Raw genomic sequence first — 17581 nt, 5'->3', positions numbered from 1 at the left:
CTGAAAACAGTACTGCCACTTTTTAAAAGAAGAACTAAAAGGAGAAAAAGACAAAGTAGCATGTAGTAGCTGTAAAATACATAAAATACTTTGATAGAGATTTAACAATGCAAGCAAGTCAAATACAGCATGCAAAACAGCAGGCAAGTAATCACATATTATTGAAATATGATTTGCATTCCTTAGTCTAAACCTGTTTTTTAATGATGTGCCCTCTTAAAAATCCATAAAATCTACAGATGTTATAAAACATGTAGATACTACTGCCATTGTACTCACTTTCTTCAAAGAGAGGCAGGAACTTAATGCAAAAAAAAATTATCAACAAAAATTGTATTTAGAATAATGGATTTACAGGGTTTTCTGAAAACAAAAAAAAAAATTCTGAGCATCACAGAATAATCAGAGTTATTTGGAAAGCTGTATTTGTAAGAGTATTTTATCTTTTGAATTTAGCTGTGGAACGTAAAGACTAAAAAAATTTTATAGAACCATGGTGTTTTTAAATCAGATACGCCATATCTAATGGCCCAGATTAAAATCTACTTTTATAAAAAGTTACAAGTATTTCTGCTTATAGGCAAAGAAGGATATGAAAGATCCAAGGGAAGAAAATTATGGTCATACAATTCATGTTCTTGCGTATCTCTGAGCTGTGTACCTCAAAGGCCAAAAATGTAAAGTTATCCAGACAATTATAATTCTATGATTCTGAAACAAGCCATACAACACACCTCGAGAGTGAATCATTGGCATCAGTGGTTGGTGGTGTTCTGCTTAAATGCACCCTGGGAGATGGTGGCCAGGACTTTCCCCAAATATCATCTCTATTCACCTACTCTTGCTACCTGCTTCATGGTCTTCCATTTACCCTGTCAAGTGAATGAAATTTACCTACGCCCAGAAATTCTTGACCTCAATACTTGAAACAGCCACCTAATCTTTGGAATATCGACTACTGTTTTCCTGGAAATAAGTTTCTTCTACATCTGCTTTAACCATGAGGCACCAAGCTGAAAACATGACAACAGTATCTCATAGTTGCATTAGCATTTTTAATTGACATGTGCTTCAATAAATGAGGGCATGAGGCTTCATTAACAACACTGAACGGTCCTGTTTTAGGACCCACAGGCTCTATGTTTCCATCATACCCCTGGCTCCAGCCTGCCTATTAGGTAGCAGCCAGTAAGTGACTGCATCATCTTCAAACGAGCCTCAAGCTATTTCATTCCAAATGCCTAAAATCCAGAATTTAAGTGAGATGCTTGGACAAAAAGTGACCCAAAAACATTAAAGCAGCAAATCTGGTGAAGAACAATTTCTAAGTGAAAATCTAGGCCCTCAATGTACAGCAGTGAATCAGACAACTAAAGACTTATAAGTAAACCACTCCTCTGTAAGATCCTACCCTTTTGTGGAATTTCCTTAATCCATTATTGAAATGTAACAAATACTGACATAGATAGGGGAGAAAAGACCACTAGATTTCTTTCCCTAAAAATCCTAAATAAGATCCCTGGGCTAGAAGGCTTCCCTAACAGACCTTACCTCTCAGCTGCCCTCAGCTTTTCTGCTCCCCGAGTATAAACTGCAATCGACCAATCCACACAGCGTGCAAAACCTTCCTTCAGGAGGAGCTCTGTGATGTTGCCATTCTGAAAAACAAGGCACATGAGAAGGCAGGCATAAGAGAATCCATTTCTCTAGACTTCTGAAATTAACAGCCACAATTTATACTGCAGTTCACTGAAGAAGGAAGGAAGGAAGGAAGGAAGGAAGGAAGGAAGGAAGGAAAGGAGAGGGTAGAGTTTCTCTCATTAGGAAACCAGCCCCAAGATGAGACACCCCACTCTGCGGCCCCTCCTAACAGCCTTGGCTTCCCATCCCCACAACACCTAACACAGTAACTCTCACTTAACAGGAGTAAGATAAATGTTAGTGGCATTGAATGGAATTGACGTTTCAATAGCTCTTCTTGTGGGCAGAGGAGGATGTTAATCTTTAGTAGAGATTACACCTCATTATTTCCTTCCCTAAGATCAGCACTTACTCCCCTTTTCATAAGGAGAGAGCTGAACAACAGGCTGAGGAAAGGAATAACTTCAGCTACATTTTGCCCAATGAATTACAACTCCCATTCTACTGTGCCACAGAGCCATCTGGTAGGGCCCCGGCAGACAGCGAGTACTCCAGAAGAAACAGACATGACCCTGGCACACTCCAAACCAAGTGTCCCAGCCTTCCACAACGGCCATCATGAAAGAATTCTCCAGCCAAAGAATAAGAGTAACAGGAGTTTATTCTGTACTGGACATAGGGAACAATAATGAAAATGCATTTACACTTGGGTGTTATAAAACAAGGTCATTTCCTTTCCAGGAGAAATCCACCTACCAAAGTCTATGCCCAGGTAGAACGGATAATCACAACTAAAATAACACAAAGAACCTATTTCCGACTCAAAAGCAGAGTTAGGAGGTAACTGGATTAGGCCTGGGGTACACAAAGTAATTTTTCCATAGAAAGGATTCCTCATCATAGTTCTACCAATACTTTAAAAAGCTACCTTCGGGGCGCCTGGGTGGCGCAGTCGGTTAAGCGTCCGACTTCAGCCAGGTCACGATCTCGCGGTCCGTGAGTTCGAGCCCTGCGTCGGGCTCTGGGCTGATGGCTCAGAGCCTGGAGCCTGTTTGATTCTGTGTCTCCCTCTCTCTCTGCCCCTCCCCCGTTCATGCTCTGTCTCTCTCTGTCCCAAAAATAAATAAGCATTGAAAAAAAAAATTTTTTTTAAAAATAAAAAGCTACCTTCTAGACCTACATATAAACCTCAGCAATCCTATTCCACACGTTTCAGTGCCACTTCTCACCTGTGTGGCAGCCTCGCAACTTTCTCTTCTCAACATCAAGGACCAACACTTGAGGAAATGTCAAGAGCTCCTCTTCTTACGAACTCAAAAGTTGAGATCCACTTTCTAAAAGTGAGTAGTAGTTCAGCAGATTTGTCCAACTCTATCAGCTAACTAATATCTCCCTAGAAAATGTCTCAAAAATCAGATGGTAATCCTGCCAAGATCTTTAAGTGGCTCTTAAATACAGAGAAAAAGAAGAGAAGCAAACCACAGGCTATCAAACACCAAATGCACACCCCACCTCCCCCACCCCCATCCAACCCCACACAGCCCAGTCTGCATGGGCACACTCACTGGATGAAGGATGGTACCCAGGATGTTTTGGTTGTGGCAGCTCTCCAGAATGATCTGAACATCTCTCTGAAGTAGTCGAGACTCGGTGAAAAATTTGGCCTCTGCAGCAAAAGGCTCTGGTGTTTCACTGCCATCTGCTTCCCGTCGAAAAGTTGGGCACTAAAGCAAAGGTAAAGTAGGTGGGTAGTACAGCCTAAATGTTGAGTGCCAGGCACTCTCACCCCACACCAAACCAGCCAAAACCACAAACTCCACAAAGCTAAACCAGGTAAGGTCTCAAATCAGGCCTTATAACCCCTTTTTTAAAACATATTGGTAAAAGTGACTAGAAATAGATCTTCTCATACTTCTTGGTAATGCAAATAAACTCAGGTCACTATCATGAGGAAATTTTAAATTATGGTTGAAAATGACCCCTTGCCAAGAAAAGATTCATCAATGCCTAGTTTTAAATTCCTGATTTTTTAAAAATCAAAAATGGATACCCCACATTGAGACAAACCATTCTCAGCAAGCATCAGAACCTCCCATCTCTCTGGGTCTCAACAACCTCTCCACACAGCCCACTCCAAACAGACACTGAGTACTTTAAAATAGTTTTTTAAAAAATCTTTAAAATAATTTTCTAATCTTATTTGCTCTAATGAGAACAGTCCCACTGCAAAGCTTACAGTATACAGTACTCTAGTCAATGTTAATGGCCCATACTAGGAAGAGTCAATAAGTCCAAAATCCCAGAGTAGAAGAATCCACTTGTCACTGAACGCTTCTACAAACCCTATATCCACCCCATAGCCCAGTGTATGGTCTGACCTTGATCCCTGACAGCATGACCGTAACCAGGTAGTAATCTGGGAGGAGCAGGGCCCTGACCACACTGCCGTCCCGCACATGCTCGATGATAGCTGTGTGACAGAAAAAATAGCTTAAGTCATTAGCAAAAGTCATGCCAGGAATGAACAATACCCAACCAAGCTGCATTTAACACAGTTCATCTCCCCAAAACCCTCAGAAAGTCTCCCTCTGAGAAGTGACAAAGCACTGGGAGATCACAAGTGTGCACACAACAGACTCTTCTACAAACTACTCCTGGGAATACAGATTAGACTGACTTCTCCATCTTCTGAACTTCCTGGGATCTCACGGCTCATCCCTGAGCTTTGTTATCCGTAAGCTAGGATGCTTATCTGAGTACCAGGTGCCAGCAAAAAAATAATGGGTCAGATCTGTTAATAATTTTACTCAGTCTGTAGTTAACCGGGTCTCAAAACGGGGCCAAGAACTATAGCGTGCGTGCGTGCGTGTGTGTGTTTACATCTTTACAGAATATACATTTCAGGGATGTTATTTAAGCGGCATCTTTTAGAAAACAGGAAGATCTCCAATGTGGAAAATTACCAGCAATTTACTACCCTGCACCAGCAAAGGACTAACTTCTGTCAAAATATACCTGATGTAACCTATGTAAACTGCACTCAAGTTACCTTCCAAAATACCATGGTGTTGTTGCACTCTTAACAATTCCTTTAGATACCAAGTAAAATAGTTTTGGTAAACCTCAAGAAACTTGAGAGCAAACAGAAATCACCCTGCATCATGTCGGTCTTTTCCCACTAGCCTCACCATTGACAGGCTTCTGATGGTGCGAGTCCACAAAGTGCCTTGGGTTCTCAATGGTGTACTTGAGGTCCCGAATAGTATGTGAACCGTTCCCCTCACTCCACATCCCTTTCTTAGCTGCCTTTGCTTGTTCCTCACATTCCGAAAGCCGGTTCTGCTCAGGACTAGGACGTGAAAAATAAACATGTGTGGGTTAGTGAGTTCACAACAAGAAGGAAAAAAAATCAGGCTCTTCTTTGAACTCTTTCTTCAGCATCTGCTCCCCTTGAAGATACCAAAGCACTCGTTTCAGATCTATGGCTGCAGACCCAAGCCTATAACCAGATAATCACCATGAATGCAATTTCCGGATTCCAGACTTGTTCCCTCAAACAACAGATTCGCTCGTAAGAGCATTTAATGAGAAGATACAAAGAACACACATCTCGGTACTGCCACCATCAGTGATTACAAGAGAACAAGTTGGTGGCTCACAGGGAAGCCACTCCAGGGGGTACAGCTTCATTTAACCATCCCAGAATCAGGAACTGGAATCCAGGCAGAGCTCAGCAGGACACAGCACAAAGAAAGGGACTAACAATCATCCTTACTGCTCTTGTCTACAGAACAGAGCTGGGGAATGCAGAGCAAATACTGTTATTATAGATGTCACCCCAAAACTACTTACACATTCAATAAGACCAGCTCAGCAAAAACAGTTTGAAAAACCTCCACTTTGAAAATGGAAGACTCCTTCTTCATGAAGCAAGAAACCAAATATATAGGAGAACAGCCAGAAAGCCAAAAGATAGACCAAAAAACAAAGTGCATGCTCTCGCTAGCTCTGTCGCGCGTGCACGCGCGCGCACTCTCTCTCTCTCTCTCACACACACACACACACACACACAAACACACACACACACACACACACACACACGAGATAAAGGAAACTGTGAACTGCAGGGCCTTTCCACAATCTCAATACCTTAATGGTGACATTAATGGCTGTATGCATAAATTCAGTCTCCCACGTTGAGCAGTAGGGATACCGGAACAGGGATCCCTGACCTACAATTTCTCAAGCCGGAAGTCTTCAGTACTGTTGTGTCCCCCTTCCCCCCAAAAAGGACAGTCACATCGTTGGGGACCCAAGATTGCAAACAGAATTCAATAAAAAATTACTTCAGAGATAGAAAGAAGCAAACATAGAAACCGAGAAAAGGAGAATTTAAGTAAAGACAGCTTCAGAGAAATAAAGATTGGGACTCCAGGGGAGATTTCTTTGTTGAGATGGTACAATATAGGTATGGGCTTCTTAAAAATTTTCATTCTAGTTGCAAACTGGATTCCTAAAAACTACTGCCAACAATAATCATGCCAACAGTCCTTAAGATATAACTTCAGCATGCTTCCAAAACACCACCTAAGACAAATGTTTTTATTCATTAAATTCCCACATGCTCACTCCCCAAGTATAGGCTCCAGCAAATGTTTTTCTGCAGTTAAGAAGGACCCTCAGAAGTGTATGGTGAAAGAGCTGGCCCCAAAGTTTATGAAGGCAGGAAGAATGCAAAAAGTACATTCTTGCCTTTGCTCATTCCCATCACTGGTACAGTTCATGCAATATTTACCTAAGGCCTTTTATGCACCAACAACAGTCACATATAATATATCAAGGACTTAACGATTTAAACAGCATCTTTAACCTCCAAATTACTGATGTAACATATCACTTTTCAGAGACTAAAGTGTTAATTAAAGCCAGCTGCAATCCATCCTACTGCAAGCCAATACTGGTGAACTTGAACACGATACATGTACTATAAAGCTTACATAACTAATACTCATTTCCATTAAGTTCACACTGCCATTAGCTAAACAAATACAGTTTTACCTATTACTTAACCATCTACAGATCTACAGACCTAAACAGACTTATAAGGCTTTGGAAAGAGACAGAATTTTCCCTGATTTTAAAAACAGAACCATTGAGCCCTTATCAGTTACCCTTGCTTCTTCTAAGCAGCAGCTTTTTGCTTTGAATTCTATTTATTCACTTCACTTTATTTTTTATTGCACTTACTTCTTGTGCATGCTATATTGTATATTTATTTGTTTATTGGGTTATTGTCTGTCTCCCCATTAAAATGTTAGCAGAAGCTATCTCTGTTCATGGCTATATTCTCAGTGCCCAGAACACAGCCTGGCACATAGTAAGTGCTCAATAAATCTTTTGGAATGGATGGATAAATACTGTGTAACTGAAGGTCAGTGGTATAAGACATAGCCTATTGGCTCTTATGAATATAAAGAATGGAAGTATCTTGTCTCAAAGCCTACTTTTAAAGGCGTTATACATGTCAAATGCCACTAATGAATGCTGAGTTACTTCCTGGCTCAGAATAATCCACACTGGGGCAGGAATGTACCAAAAAGCAGGAGAGCACCAGAAGTTACCCACTGTATGCCAGGGGATAGGAAAGAAAATGCAGCAAGCCACTGTAGAGCTGACTACCCACCCCACTTGAGTAACCCCAGCTCTCACAATGGAATAGAAGGGGACAGAAGAGTAATGAACACTTACTTATTAGCTCTCATGCCTTCTCTCCGGGTGGCCAAACCCTCCGCAACCAGAGACTCTGCAATGTTTTCCCCATTGGTATCTGAGGAGGAAAAAGGGAATTAAACACAAGATTCAAATTTCCCTCCAGCAGCAGCAGAGCTCAAATGGAACCACTTTAACCCTTAGCTCTTCAAGGAGAATGATGTTGCCAGAGAATTGGACAAGGCAGCAATACAGTGTTGGGTTTTTCAGAAAACCTCTTCTCCTAAAATGTCTACTCTCAAAGACCCAAAGGTCTATAAATCTTCTTAGGACTTTGTTTCCAATTTTCCTGTGTATCTCCCAGGCAAAAGGCAATCTTGGGGACTGAAGGAAAACAAGGCATATACGGCAGCCCAGGAGAGTATAAAGAACGCTGACCTAAGGAGCAGAGGTCTGGGGCAGAATACAAAGTCTGCCACTTGCTAGCTTAGACAAGGTCTCTCGGTATCTTAATTTATTCATCTGTAAATAGGGAAGAGTACCTGCCACGTGGCTTTTTGTGAGAATTAAACCACAATGTCTGTAAATCTCTTAGCACAGTGCTCAGCAGAACAGCAGGAATTAAAAACAAATCAAATGAGTCGTCACACCTGTACAATCATATGGCTTCGTTTAGGAATGTCTATCACGTTTTACACAGAAAGTCCAATTCCTCCCAGGATGCCCTATTATCTGCTCCAAGAGGACACCAAGACAAGCTACACCGTTTGTCAAAGACTTTCTCCTGCTCTGGGAGACACGGGGGCAGAGGTAATGTCTAGGTTTCTAATCTGTCATACAGCAGCAGGCAAGAAAAATGAAGTTAAACTTAAAACCCAATCTGATTAGGTTCTACCTGGGCACCTGAAACATTAATTGCATTTCCATGCTATTGAAAAAGGTTTCAGACTGTATATTCCCTTAAATCTCTGCTTGTCAGACAAAGTGATAAAGGAATCGCCACATAAAAATCTTTAATATGGCAGAGAACAAGGTCCCAGATAAACAAACACAGGAGTCTAGCTGATAGGTAATGTCAGCACAGAATAAAATTCTGTTGAGATTTATATTCGATACACTATATATCAACTTCTATAAGCACTAACAATATACACACCACCCCCAAACCCAGCCTAAATGCCTTGCCATTAGCATTGTCCAAATTTCTACAGAATCAAATTAAACCTCTTTTCCTACCAAAGAAAGTTCAGATGAATGATATTTCTACAAGGAATTCTCAGGTTCTGGAGCGCTTAGGTGACTCAGGCAGTCAAGCATCTGACTCTTGATTTCGGCTCAGGTCATGATCTCACAATTGAGATCAAGCCCTGCCATTAGGCTCTGTGATGCACCTGGACCCTGCTTAAGATTCTCTTTCTCCTTCTCCCTCTGCCCCTCCACCCACCCCCCTCAAAAAAAAAAAAAAAAAAAAAAAAGAATTCTCAGCTTCTGAGGCTGAGCACGGATCATAAGAACCTTTCCACTGAGGTTACTGTTGAAGCCAGACACAGACACACAGAACTATCTGACAATAGCAAGTATTGCACTGGTTATTTCAAAGCAACAAGAATCCCAAAGAGCAAAAAGTCAAAAGGAAGGGTTTTTAAGGGTTTAACAATTAAAGGAAAAGTTGAGGGGTGCCTGGGTGGCTTAGTCGGTTAAGTGTCCAACTCTCAGTTTCCACACAGGCCACGATCTCATGGTTCATGAGATCAAGCACCACGTTGGGCTCCAGGCTGACGGCACAAGCGTACTTGGGATTCTCTCTCCCCTCTCTCTCTACCCTTCCCCCCAATCACGCACACACGCTCTCTCAAAATAAATAAACTTGAAAAAAAAAAAAAAGAAAGAAAGAAAGAAAGAAAGAAAAAGTTGAGCAGTAAGGTGCCAAGAGGTCAGAGGGGTGGAAAGCATGAAAAAGCCCAGGTACAAACAAGATGTGTGGTCATAAAGCCAGCCAATTAGTTGCAGACCAAACAGCTTTCAGTTTCCTGGCACAGAGCACGATGAAACGGCTATTGGCTGACCCACTTCTAAAAAGTGAGTTCTGATTGCTCCTTCAAAAGGGAGAAAAATACATTTCCCTGGGCTGGACTCCCAAAGGAAGCAACAAAACATGGTGGATAGAATACTGAAATGGGGAATTTGCAGGCCAAGGATCTGACTTTTGCTTATTACTTATCAAATTATAAAACTGATCAAGTCACAATTGGGACGATATTCTGAGCAAGGGGACTGTATTTTCTCCAAATGTCAGAGGACTAATCTTTTTTTTTTTTTTCCCAGTAAGTTCTAAATCAACCACAAATTCCCAAATTCTACCATTCTTCCACGACATAAAAAGAAGTGAGTAGAGCGCCTGGCTGGCTCAGTTGGTTGAGGGTCCAACTCTGGATTTTGGCTCAGGTCATGAGCCCAGGGTTGTGGGATCGAGTCTTATGTTGGGCTGTGCACAAGCATACAGCCTGCTTAAGATTCTCTCCCTCCCCCCTCCCTTCCTCTGCCACTCCTTCAAGCACACACAGGCACAAACACACTCTCGAAATTAAAAATAAAGAGTAAAACTTAAAAAATTAAAAAGGAGGGGCGCCTGGGTGGCTCAGTTGGTTAAGCGTCCAACTTTAGCTCAGGTCATGATCTCAAGGTTCATGGGTTCCAGCCCCGCATCAAGCTCTGGGTTGACAGCTCAGTCCCTGGATCCTCCTTCAGATTCTGTGTCTCCCTCTCTCTCTGCCCCTCCCCTGCTCGCACACTCTCTCTTTCTCAAAAATAAATAAAAACATTTAAGAAAATCAAAATAAATAAATAAATAAACTTTAAAAAAATTTAAAGGGAGAAACCATGAAATAGGATACACATAAGGATACTAATTATCTAAGCCACTGTTCCTTTCATTACAAATGGCATTGAGATTTCATTACATTTCATTACAAATGGCATTGAGATAAAAGAGTTGAGTGAAAATATTAAACTTTAAGTCATTTAAACCTTTAAAACTGAAAGATGTAAGTAATTCCAAACATTCTTTCAGTATATATTTATTGATCACCTCCCATGTACCAGGTTTTATTTTAAACACTAGTACATTAGCATGCTACAGTATATCCAGTTTATAATTTGGGTCAGTTTTAAAAATAAACTTTCTAAAAACAAAGACTTTAAATGTCAATTTCCCTCAACATAAATACTTAGGCCATTTTAGCTGAAGGCTGAGTTTACTTAAAAGAACTCTTAAAGGTGGTCCCTACAGAAATTACCTATGCCTGACATTTTCGGTAGTTTCAGTGAGGTCTCTGGCAGGGCGACAGAAGACTGACCAGCTGTTGTGGAATTGCAATTTTTTAGGTGATAAAATCCTTGAGTGATTGCATTTTGAAGACCGTGCACTTCTGTCTTCCGTTCTTTCTAACTGGTAGCCATCCAACAATAACGCTTAAGTGTTTTATATCCTACTATGTTATTTGAATTTTGGGTAAAAAGCAAATTTGTATCTTTCTGAAAAGATGACTAATCCTATAGTTTCCCATGCAATCAAGAAGCAGGTAGCCATCTGTCTGGGAGGGTGAAAAGGGTATTTGTCTGCTGGGTAATCAAACAAGACAACTCCATGGTCATCCCTAACTCACTTTTCTAAGACCTCTACGCTTAGAATCTTAAGAGGATGCTGTTAGCCATGCCACATACCCTGTTTACTTATTTCCAACTACTTGCTACCCAAGTCAAAAGATTATCTAAAGCAGCTCAGTAGGAAGGTTACTACATCAAAGAATCACAGAATTGGGGAGCCTCGGTGGCTCAGTCGGTTGGGCGTCTGACTTTGGCTCAGGTCATGCTCTCACAGTTCATGGTTCGAGCCTTGTGTCGGGCTCTGTGCTGACAGCTCAGAACCCGGAGCCTGCTTCCAATTCTGTGTCTCCCTCTCTCTGGCCCTCCCCCACTCACAGTCTGTGTCACTCTCTCTCTCAAACATAAATAAACAATAAAAAAAAAAAAATTTAAGAAAAAAAAAAATCACAGAACTTAATCAAAGATTATAAAAAAACAAAACAAAACAAAACAAAACCCTATCTGCTCCCAAAATAACTCCCAAAATGGCTGCTTTACGGAGAATATCCTCCCAATCAATCCTTTCAATGTCTGATTTCTGTTCAAACTCCATCCCACAATCATACTCTCCTCTCCCTCTACCTAATCCAAAAAAGATCAGAACACCTAATGTCCCATGAGCCATCTGGCCCAGTGAAACAATAGGTATATGTGCGCCCACGCACATACACTGAGTACATACTCTGCTGTTTTGCATATACTATCTGTTTTACAACTGTTTTACATATACTATCTCTTTCAACTCTCTCAATAGCTTACAGATGAAACTAGAACTTACAAAGGTTAAGATTTAAGTAAGGGTACACGATAACAGAAGCCAGAATTCTTTTTTTTTATTTATTTTTTTTTAATGTTTATTTTTTAGAGAGACAGAGTGTGAGCAGGGGAGGGGCAGAGAGAGAGGAACACACAGAATTCAAAGCAGGCTCCAGGCTCTGAACTGCCTGCCGGCAAAGAGCCCGACGTGGGGCTCGAACCCTCAAACTGCGATATCATGACCTGAGCTGAAGTCAGATGCCTAACCGACTGAGCCACCCAGGCACCCCAACAGAAGCCAGAATTCTAATCCACATCTACAAAACTCCAAAGCCTGTGTTCTTTCCATTTCATTACAAACCAAGTGGCTTGCAAAATCCCACAAGCCCCAAACAACTCTTCCTTTCTTAAAAAGCCCCAGGAGAAGAAAAGCCACAAGACAGATAAAGGAAATAGAAGATGCAATAGGAAATCTATAGGAATTCAATTAGCACTATGACCTAGAAGCACAGAGCCACGGAGTTCCACAGGCTGATGGCTAATATAAGGAAGAATGCTATGGTGTAGTACACACATTTAAACCAGGCCAGGAAAGCAGACACAGGAGTAAACAAGGAGCAGGAATCGGGAGAAATCCCCTGCACCTTTGTACCTTGACCTCTGATACTCAAAGGACTTTCAATTACACCTACAGCCAACTGTCCTAGAACTCCCGCCACCAGAACTCACTCTGGACTTCCACCAGATAAAATCAGATCTTTGGAGAAACTTTAGACATAGATAGAAAGGAGTCCTTTTCTCCTTGCTAACTCACCTTTTCCAAGGTAGATCATGCCATACTCTCGCCCCTGGGGAGTCTTGTTTTCTATTGTGAAACAGACTTCCTTCCCAATCAGCTTCTTCCGAAGGAACTCTCGGGCAGGAAATGCCCAGGGCTGAAAGACAAAACAAATGTGTCACGTAAGAACTGCCTAGTTCCCGACTATAATCAGCATTCAAGCAACTTCATTCCTTCAATACCCTGGCCCTATGCTAAGCCCTGAGGGGAATATAAAAATGAAATGCACACAACACAGATTGCACACTTAGGGGGCTCATAAAAAAGGAGAATCTAGCAGTTGACTTAACTAGCACAGGCCCTGAAAACAGGCCTCACAGCTTCCCAGATATTGGCAGTAGTACTTTCTCCTCCACCACTTTCTATTCAGATCTATAGTTTACTTCATGAATAATAATTGCCAATAATTTTACAGCACTTGCCATGAGCCAGCCACTACTCTAAATGCTTTGTATTTATCAGCCCACTCCTGAATGGGAAGTCCAGGCTCCAGGAACTCACCTAGTCAAAGGGAAAACATAAAGAACAACCACCTCCATTTGTTTGTCTCTTTCCAGTTTGCAAAGTGCTTTCACAAATTATTAAACTAGCCTGAAAGCAGCTAAAGGCACTGTCAGAGTAAGTGCAAGGTTCTAGTGCTCCTATTTCCCAGAGTGAGTATCCTGCTCAAGAAACAGCTTTGCTGGCGCACCTGGGTGGTTCGGTCGGTTAAGCATCCGACTTCAGCTCAGATCATGATCCCACAGTACGTGGTTTCGGGCCCCATGTTGGGCTCTGTGCTGACGGCTCAGAGCCTGGAGCCTGCTTCAGATTCTGTGTCTCTCTGTCTCTGCCACCTCCCCTGCTCACGCTCTGTCTCTATCTCTCTAAAATAAACATTAAAAAAACTTAAAAAAAAAAAAAAGAAGAAAGAGCCTTGCTTATACCCAATCCCCCTACCTTTTTTAAGAACAACAGAGTTGAGAAGGGCAAGATCTATTCTCCCCAAAATGTCTCCTTTTCCTGCTGTAGTCTGAGGCTGTGCCTGTGGGACCCAGGTCCCACAACCTCAGGGAAGACACCAGTAACACGCCCTGGTAAGGGGTCATCTTGACAACTGTGGTTCTTTCCTGTCACCCATCTAAGGCTCTGACACAGGAGTTGAGCCACATATCCACATAATGCCAAGGAGTCTCCATGTGACCTCCAGATCCCCACCCCATCACTTCTAGGATGGTACAAAGGGAGACGTCTCCTCTGAAGCAGTCCTATGTCAGCAGCCACCTACACTTGAATTTACAGTCTAGACCTAGCTCAGTGCCCCCAAGTTCCCTCAGAACAGAAATGAGGAAGGAGGGCGTATGAGTTCAAGGAATATATGATCTGCAGGAGCTCACGTGCAGGAAAAATGCAAAGTACAAAAAGGAAAAGTGTATACAACATGCGTACGCTGCCTGTTACAATCGCCTGGAGCCACAGGGCTGGGGCTACACATAGTAAAGGCAAATAGTACATGACTGGCCTGGGAAGGAAGCCTCTGCTAACCTTTTCAGGCCATTAAGATTATTCCAAGGAGTTATCCAACAAGCTTTTCTAAAAGAAAACGCCCATATGACTTCCCAGAAACCAGAAGTCAATCAAAAGATGGCAGTTCACCAACCCGCCGGACTGGTGTTCACAAAACTAGTACTGTTGTATAACATCAGTTCTGAACGCTTCTAGGAAGAACTGATCCTGTGTAAGTGCTCTCAAAGACAGAAAAACAAGCTTATCCTCACTCATCTAATGCTCTCTCCTCAAAGCACCCAAGAGCAAAAGAGCCAATTACTCAATGGTCATAGAAAGTTCACCGCATTTTCATGTCCCATCTCTACCCCCTTAAAATGAAAACAGCCACCTGTCACCAAAAAGAGTCTTTTAATTGAAAAATGAGCCCAATTATCAGCCACATCGCAAAAACAGTACTGAATAAACTAGCACAGCGTCCTCCATTTTTATTACCTTAGTGATCCACTTAAAAAACATCCTCGGCTACAGGTCTGATGTTCAGGATTCAGTTTTGAGTAGCACGCTAATAAATATCTAAAATTCAGTAATACACGCTTTGCCTAAAACTTGCATAAGCTCTGACAAAACAAGTAATCTTAAAGGAACTTGATTAAAAACTCATTTATCACGGGTCAGTTCACAAGGAACTATGTAGCACCTATGAGGAAACTTCCAATTTCTACCAACTAAACAAAATTACTAACAGATTTTAAGACTTGCTGAAGGAGCACCCTTTTCTTAGGACATGTTTTACAGTTGGTCAGTCACTAGGCAATAAGAGAAAGCCATACTCTAGGTCTTGGAAAGGACATATACTTAATCCTATAAGAAAACTAATTTAATTTCTGTAATCTTGCTTTCTTAAACCAGTCTTCTCAAGTTGTGTTCCATCTAGGGTTGGGCAAATTCACTAACTGCACAAGACTAGCTATGAAGAGAGGCAACAGGGACCCATGAGAGCTACTGATCAAACCACTCCTCACAAGGGCAACAGGGCATTCCAGGACAAATCTTTGTGCAAGTGTCCATACAGAGGACAGCCTGCAGACGGCTGTCTGCTAGAGAGGGCTATCCCAACACAGCCTCCCAGAACAACTCTAGGAACAAGAATGGGAAAGTTGCCCAAAGCATTTATCAAGGAAGCTCCAGAATGGCCTAATAGGAAGAACAGCTGTGGTCCTTTCATGATGTCTCAGAGCTCAATCTAAGAAGCAAATGGCTAGTAAGCAGTTGAGACTCAAAATTCCCTTTTTCCTTTAGAATGCCCAACGGCTGGCAATCTAGCAGCTTGCACTCTGCTCCCTGCCTCAAGCAAGGTCTGAGGTCTACCACGATGAAATGAGTTTTTTAATTCCCATCTTTTCTTCGAACCAGATGGACTGCTGAATTACTGTGAGAGTGTAAATCCTTAAAACTAGCTACTTTTGGCCATGGCCCAGTACTCAATACGTCTTGTCCCACCTTCTTATCACCCCACCCACTGTGCCACATGTGTATGTAACTAATCCCTCAAGGCCCCACGACCCTACCACCCTAATTCTCAAAAGGCCCACTGAAAGCAGGACTGTTAACACTCATTTCTGTATTTCTCCTGAAACCAACACAGAGCTTCACACATAACAGAACTCAATAAATCTGTGGGAAATAAGTATGTAATTCCCACAATGCCCATCAATGCAGTATCTAGGCTGCCTAGAGTAGCTAGGCAACACTGGAGATTAGCCTGCAACAGGGCAGAGAGGCCTGGGAACATACAGTGGAGCCGCTTTTACTGCCACACGGCTTGGGAGAGCTGAGCCTCTTTGAAAGAAGATATGATGAGGGAAGTATGATGTGGGAAGGCAGAGAATAATCAACTAAATGATATTTGGGACAGTGATACAAAGGGAAGCAAATGAGCAATACCATCCTGGACTCTACCTGAATGTGAAAAAAATGGGCAACCTGCTCCAAAACAGCAAAAAGCCAGAAAGAAAGGGCACTGCCACATTCCACAATCCACTGATCCCCCAAAGGAAACGCTCAGGTTTTTTACCCTCATTGTTCACATGTTGGTTCACTGTGTATCAGTTTTGTGTTGGGCACTGACTGGGCACAAGAAGAGAGATGAGAGATAAGGTCCTTCCCCTAGACGAACTTACAGTGTTGCAGAGAAAGACATATAAGCAAGGAATGAATGTGAGAATAATATCTAGCAAGGGAATAAATGAAACTTTGTTTCAAAAAGATCTGGGAGCATATAGAGAAAGGCTTAGAGGGGAGGAGACTGAAGGCAGAAGCACCATTATTTCAGCATTCCAAGCACACTATCAGAGTGAAACAAAGAACAATAGGAGTAGTAATGAAGTTTCAAGGATGGAGAAGAGATCTTAAAGGAGGCAGACTCTCTAGGTCTTGATAAAGGCCTGGACGTCACAGGGCAAGGAGACAGCAAGGGAAATCAGGTTTCTGATTTGGGTTATCAGTGGGCATCACTGGTCCCTTGAGCCGGAGCAGCTTCAAAAGCACAGTAAGGGGAGAAAACCAGATCACAGCAGGGAAAAGAGAGACTAGATTATCAGGACAGAGAAGAAGTGACTGTGGCTAAGAAAGGGTGAAATCTGTAGCCATCAAATACTTCATGTCTCAGGGACCTTTGAAGAGTTACCAGGAGAAACTTAGTGAGACAGGGTTGCTCTGGAAGAGGGGGAAGAAAAAAAAAAAAAAGCACCACACTGTATAAATACATGAAGCTATAATAAGGGCTGGGATCAGATCACGGAGTATTCTCTCAGCTAGAAGAGTTCCTGTAAGATTTTATTGTACTGTTACATAGGATACAGTTAAAATATTTTAGAACAAGTTCCAACTGGCCTTGTGTTTCTCTGCCCTAGATTCCCATCCACGAAACAGGAAATTAAAACCCAACCCTTCTTTCTTAGAGACTACATTGCTTCTTTCTTCTGGGGCAATGAACTTGATCAGCCCTAGCCAGCCAGGGTCAACACTTCTCCTCACAGGAGCACTCAAGCTGTTACACAACACACAATTGAAAGGTAAAGAACTATTGAAAATGCTGGTCAAGAAAAGCACTTATAGCATGCAAAATTTGAAAAGTGCTATGAGAGAATTAATCTTCAGGGATTAAGTCTAACAGTACTAGGAGTATTTATAACAAATTAACAAATAGCAGTAGAGATTACAAGTAACATTCATCAAGTACATTATAGACATGTGCTAAGTGCTTCACATGATCTTGTTTAAGTCTCCCAAACAATGTCTACACTATCACTATTCCCAACAGTTGTGGTCACTGATGGAGGACCAATGAAAAAGAATTTCTTTGATCTACTTTGTCATTATCCCAAGAATCTAACTGGATTACTGTTGACAGCAGAACTATGGGTAAGTTGTCTCTATCACTATTTTCTATAATATTGCTTCACTACTGTAATTCAAACAAAATGCCCCTTTTATTATAGATTC

At 41.8% G+C, this 17581-nt stretch overlaps 1 protein-coding gene across 1 annotated transcript in view; it reads right to left on the bottom strand.

The window, feature by feature from the left end:
* SND1 (staphylococcal nuclease and tudor domain containing 1) overlaps positions 1-17581 on the bottom strand; it is a 423778-nt gene that overhangs the window by 375881 nt on the left and 30316 nt on the right. Inside the window, exons 3-8 of the mRNA XM_047848727.1 lie at positions 12566-12686; positions 7390-7468; positions 4830-4990; positions 4020-4111; positions 3207-3365; positions 1552-1658 (exon numbers count right to left, since the gene is read on the bottom strand). Of these exons, the coding sequence (XP_047704683.1) occupies positions 1552-1658; positions 3207-3365; positions 4020-4111; positions 4830-4990; positions 7390-7468; positions 12566-12686 (719 nt within the window). The remainder of the gene's footprint in view (positions 1-1551; positions 1659-3206; positions 3366-4019; positions 4112-4829; positions 4991-7389; positions 7469-12565; positions 12687-17581) is intronic.

This window comes from Prionailurus viverrinus, chromosome A2 (assembly GCF_022837055.1).
Source record: "Prionailurus viverrinus isolate Anna chromosome A2, UM_Priviv_1.0, whole genome shotgun sequence".
Taxonomy (NCBI): domain Eukaryota; kingdom Metazoa; phylum Chordata; class Mammalia; order Carnivora; family Felidae; genus Prionailurus; species Prionailurus viverrinus.
Note: the sequence above shows the minus strand (reverse complement) of the source record. Positions and strands in the feature narration are given on the sequence as shown.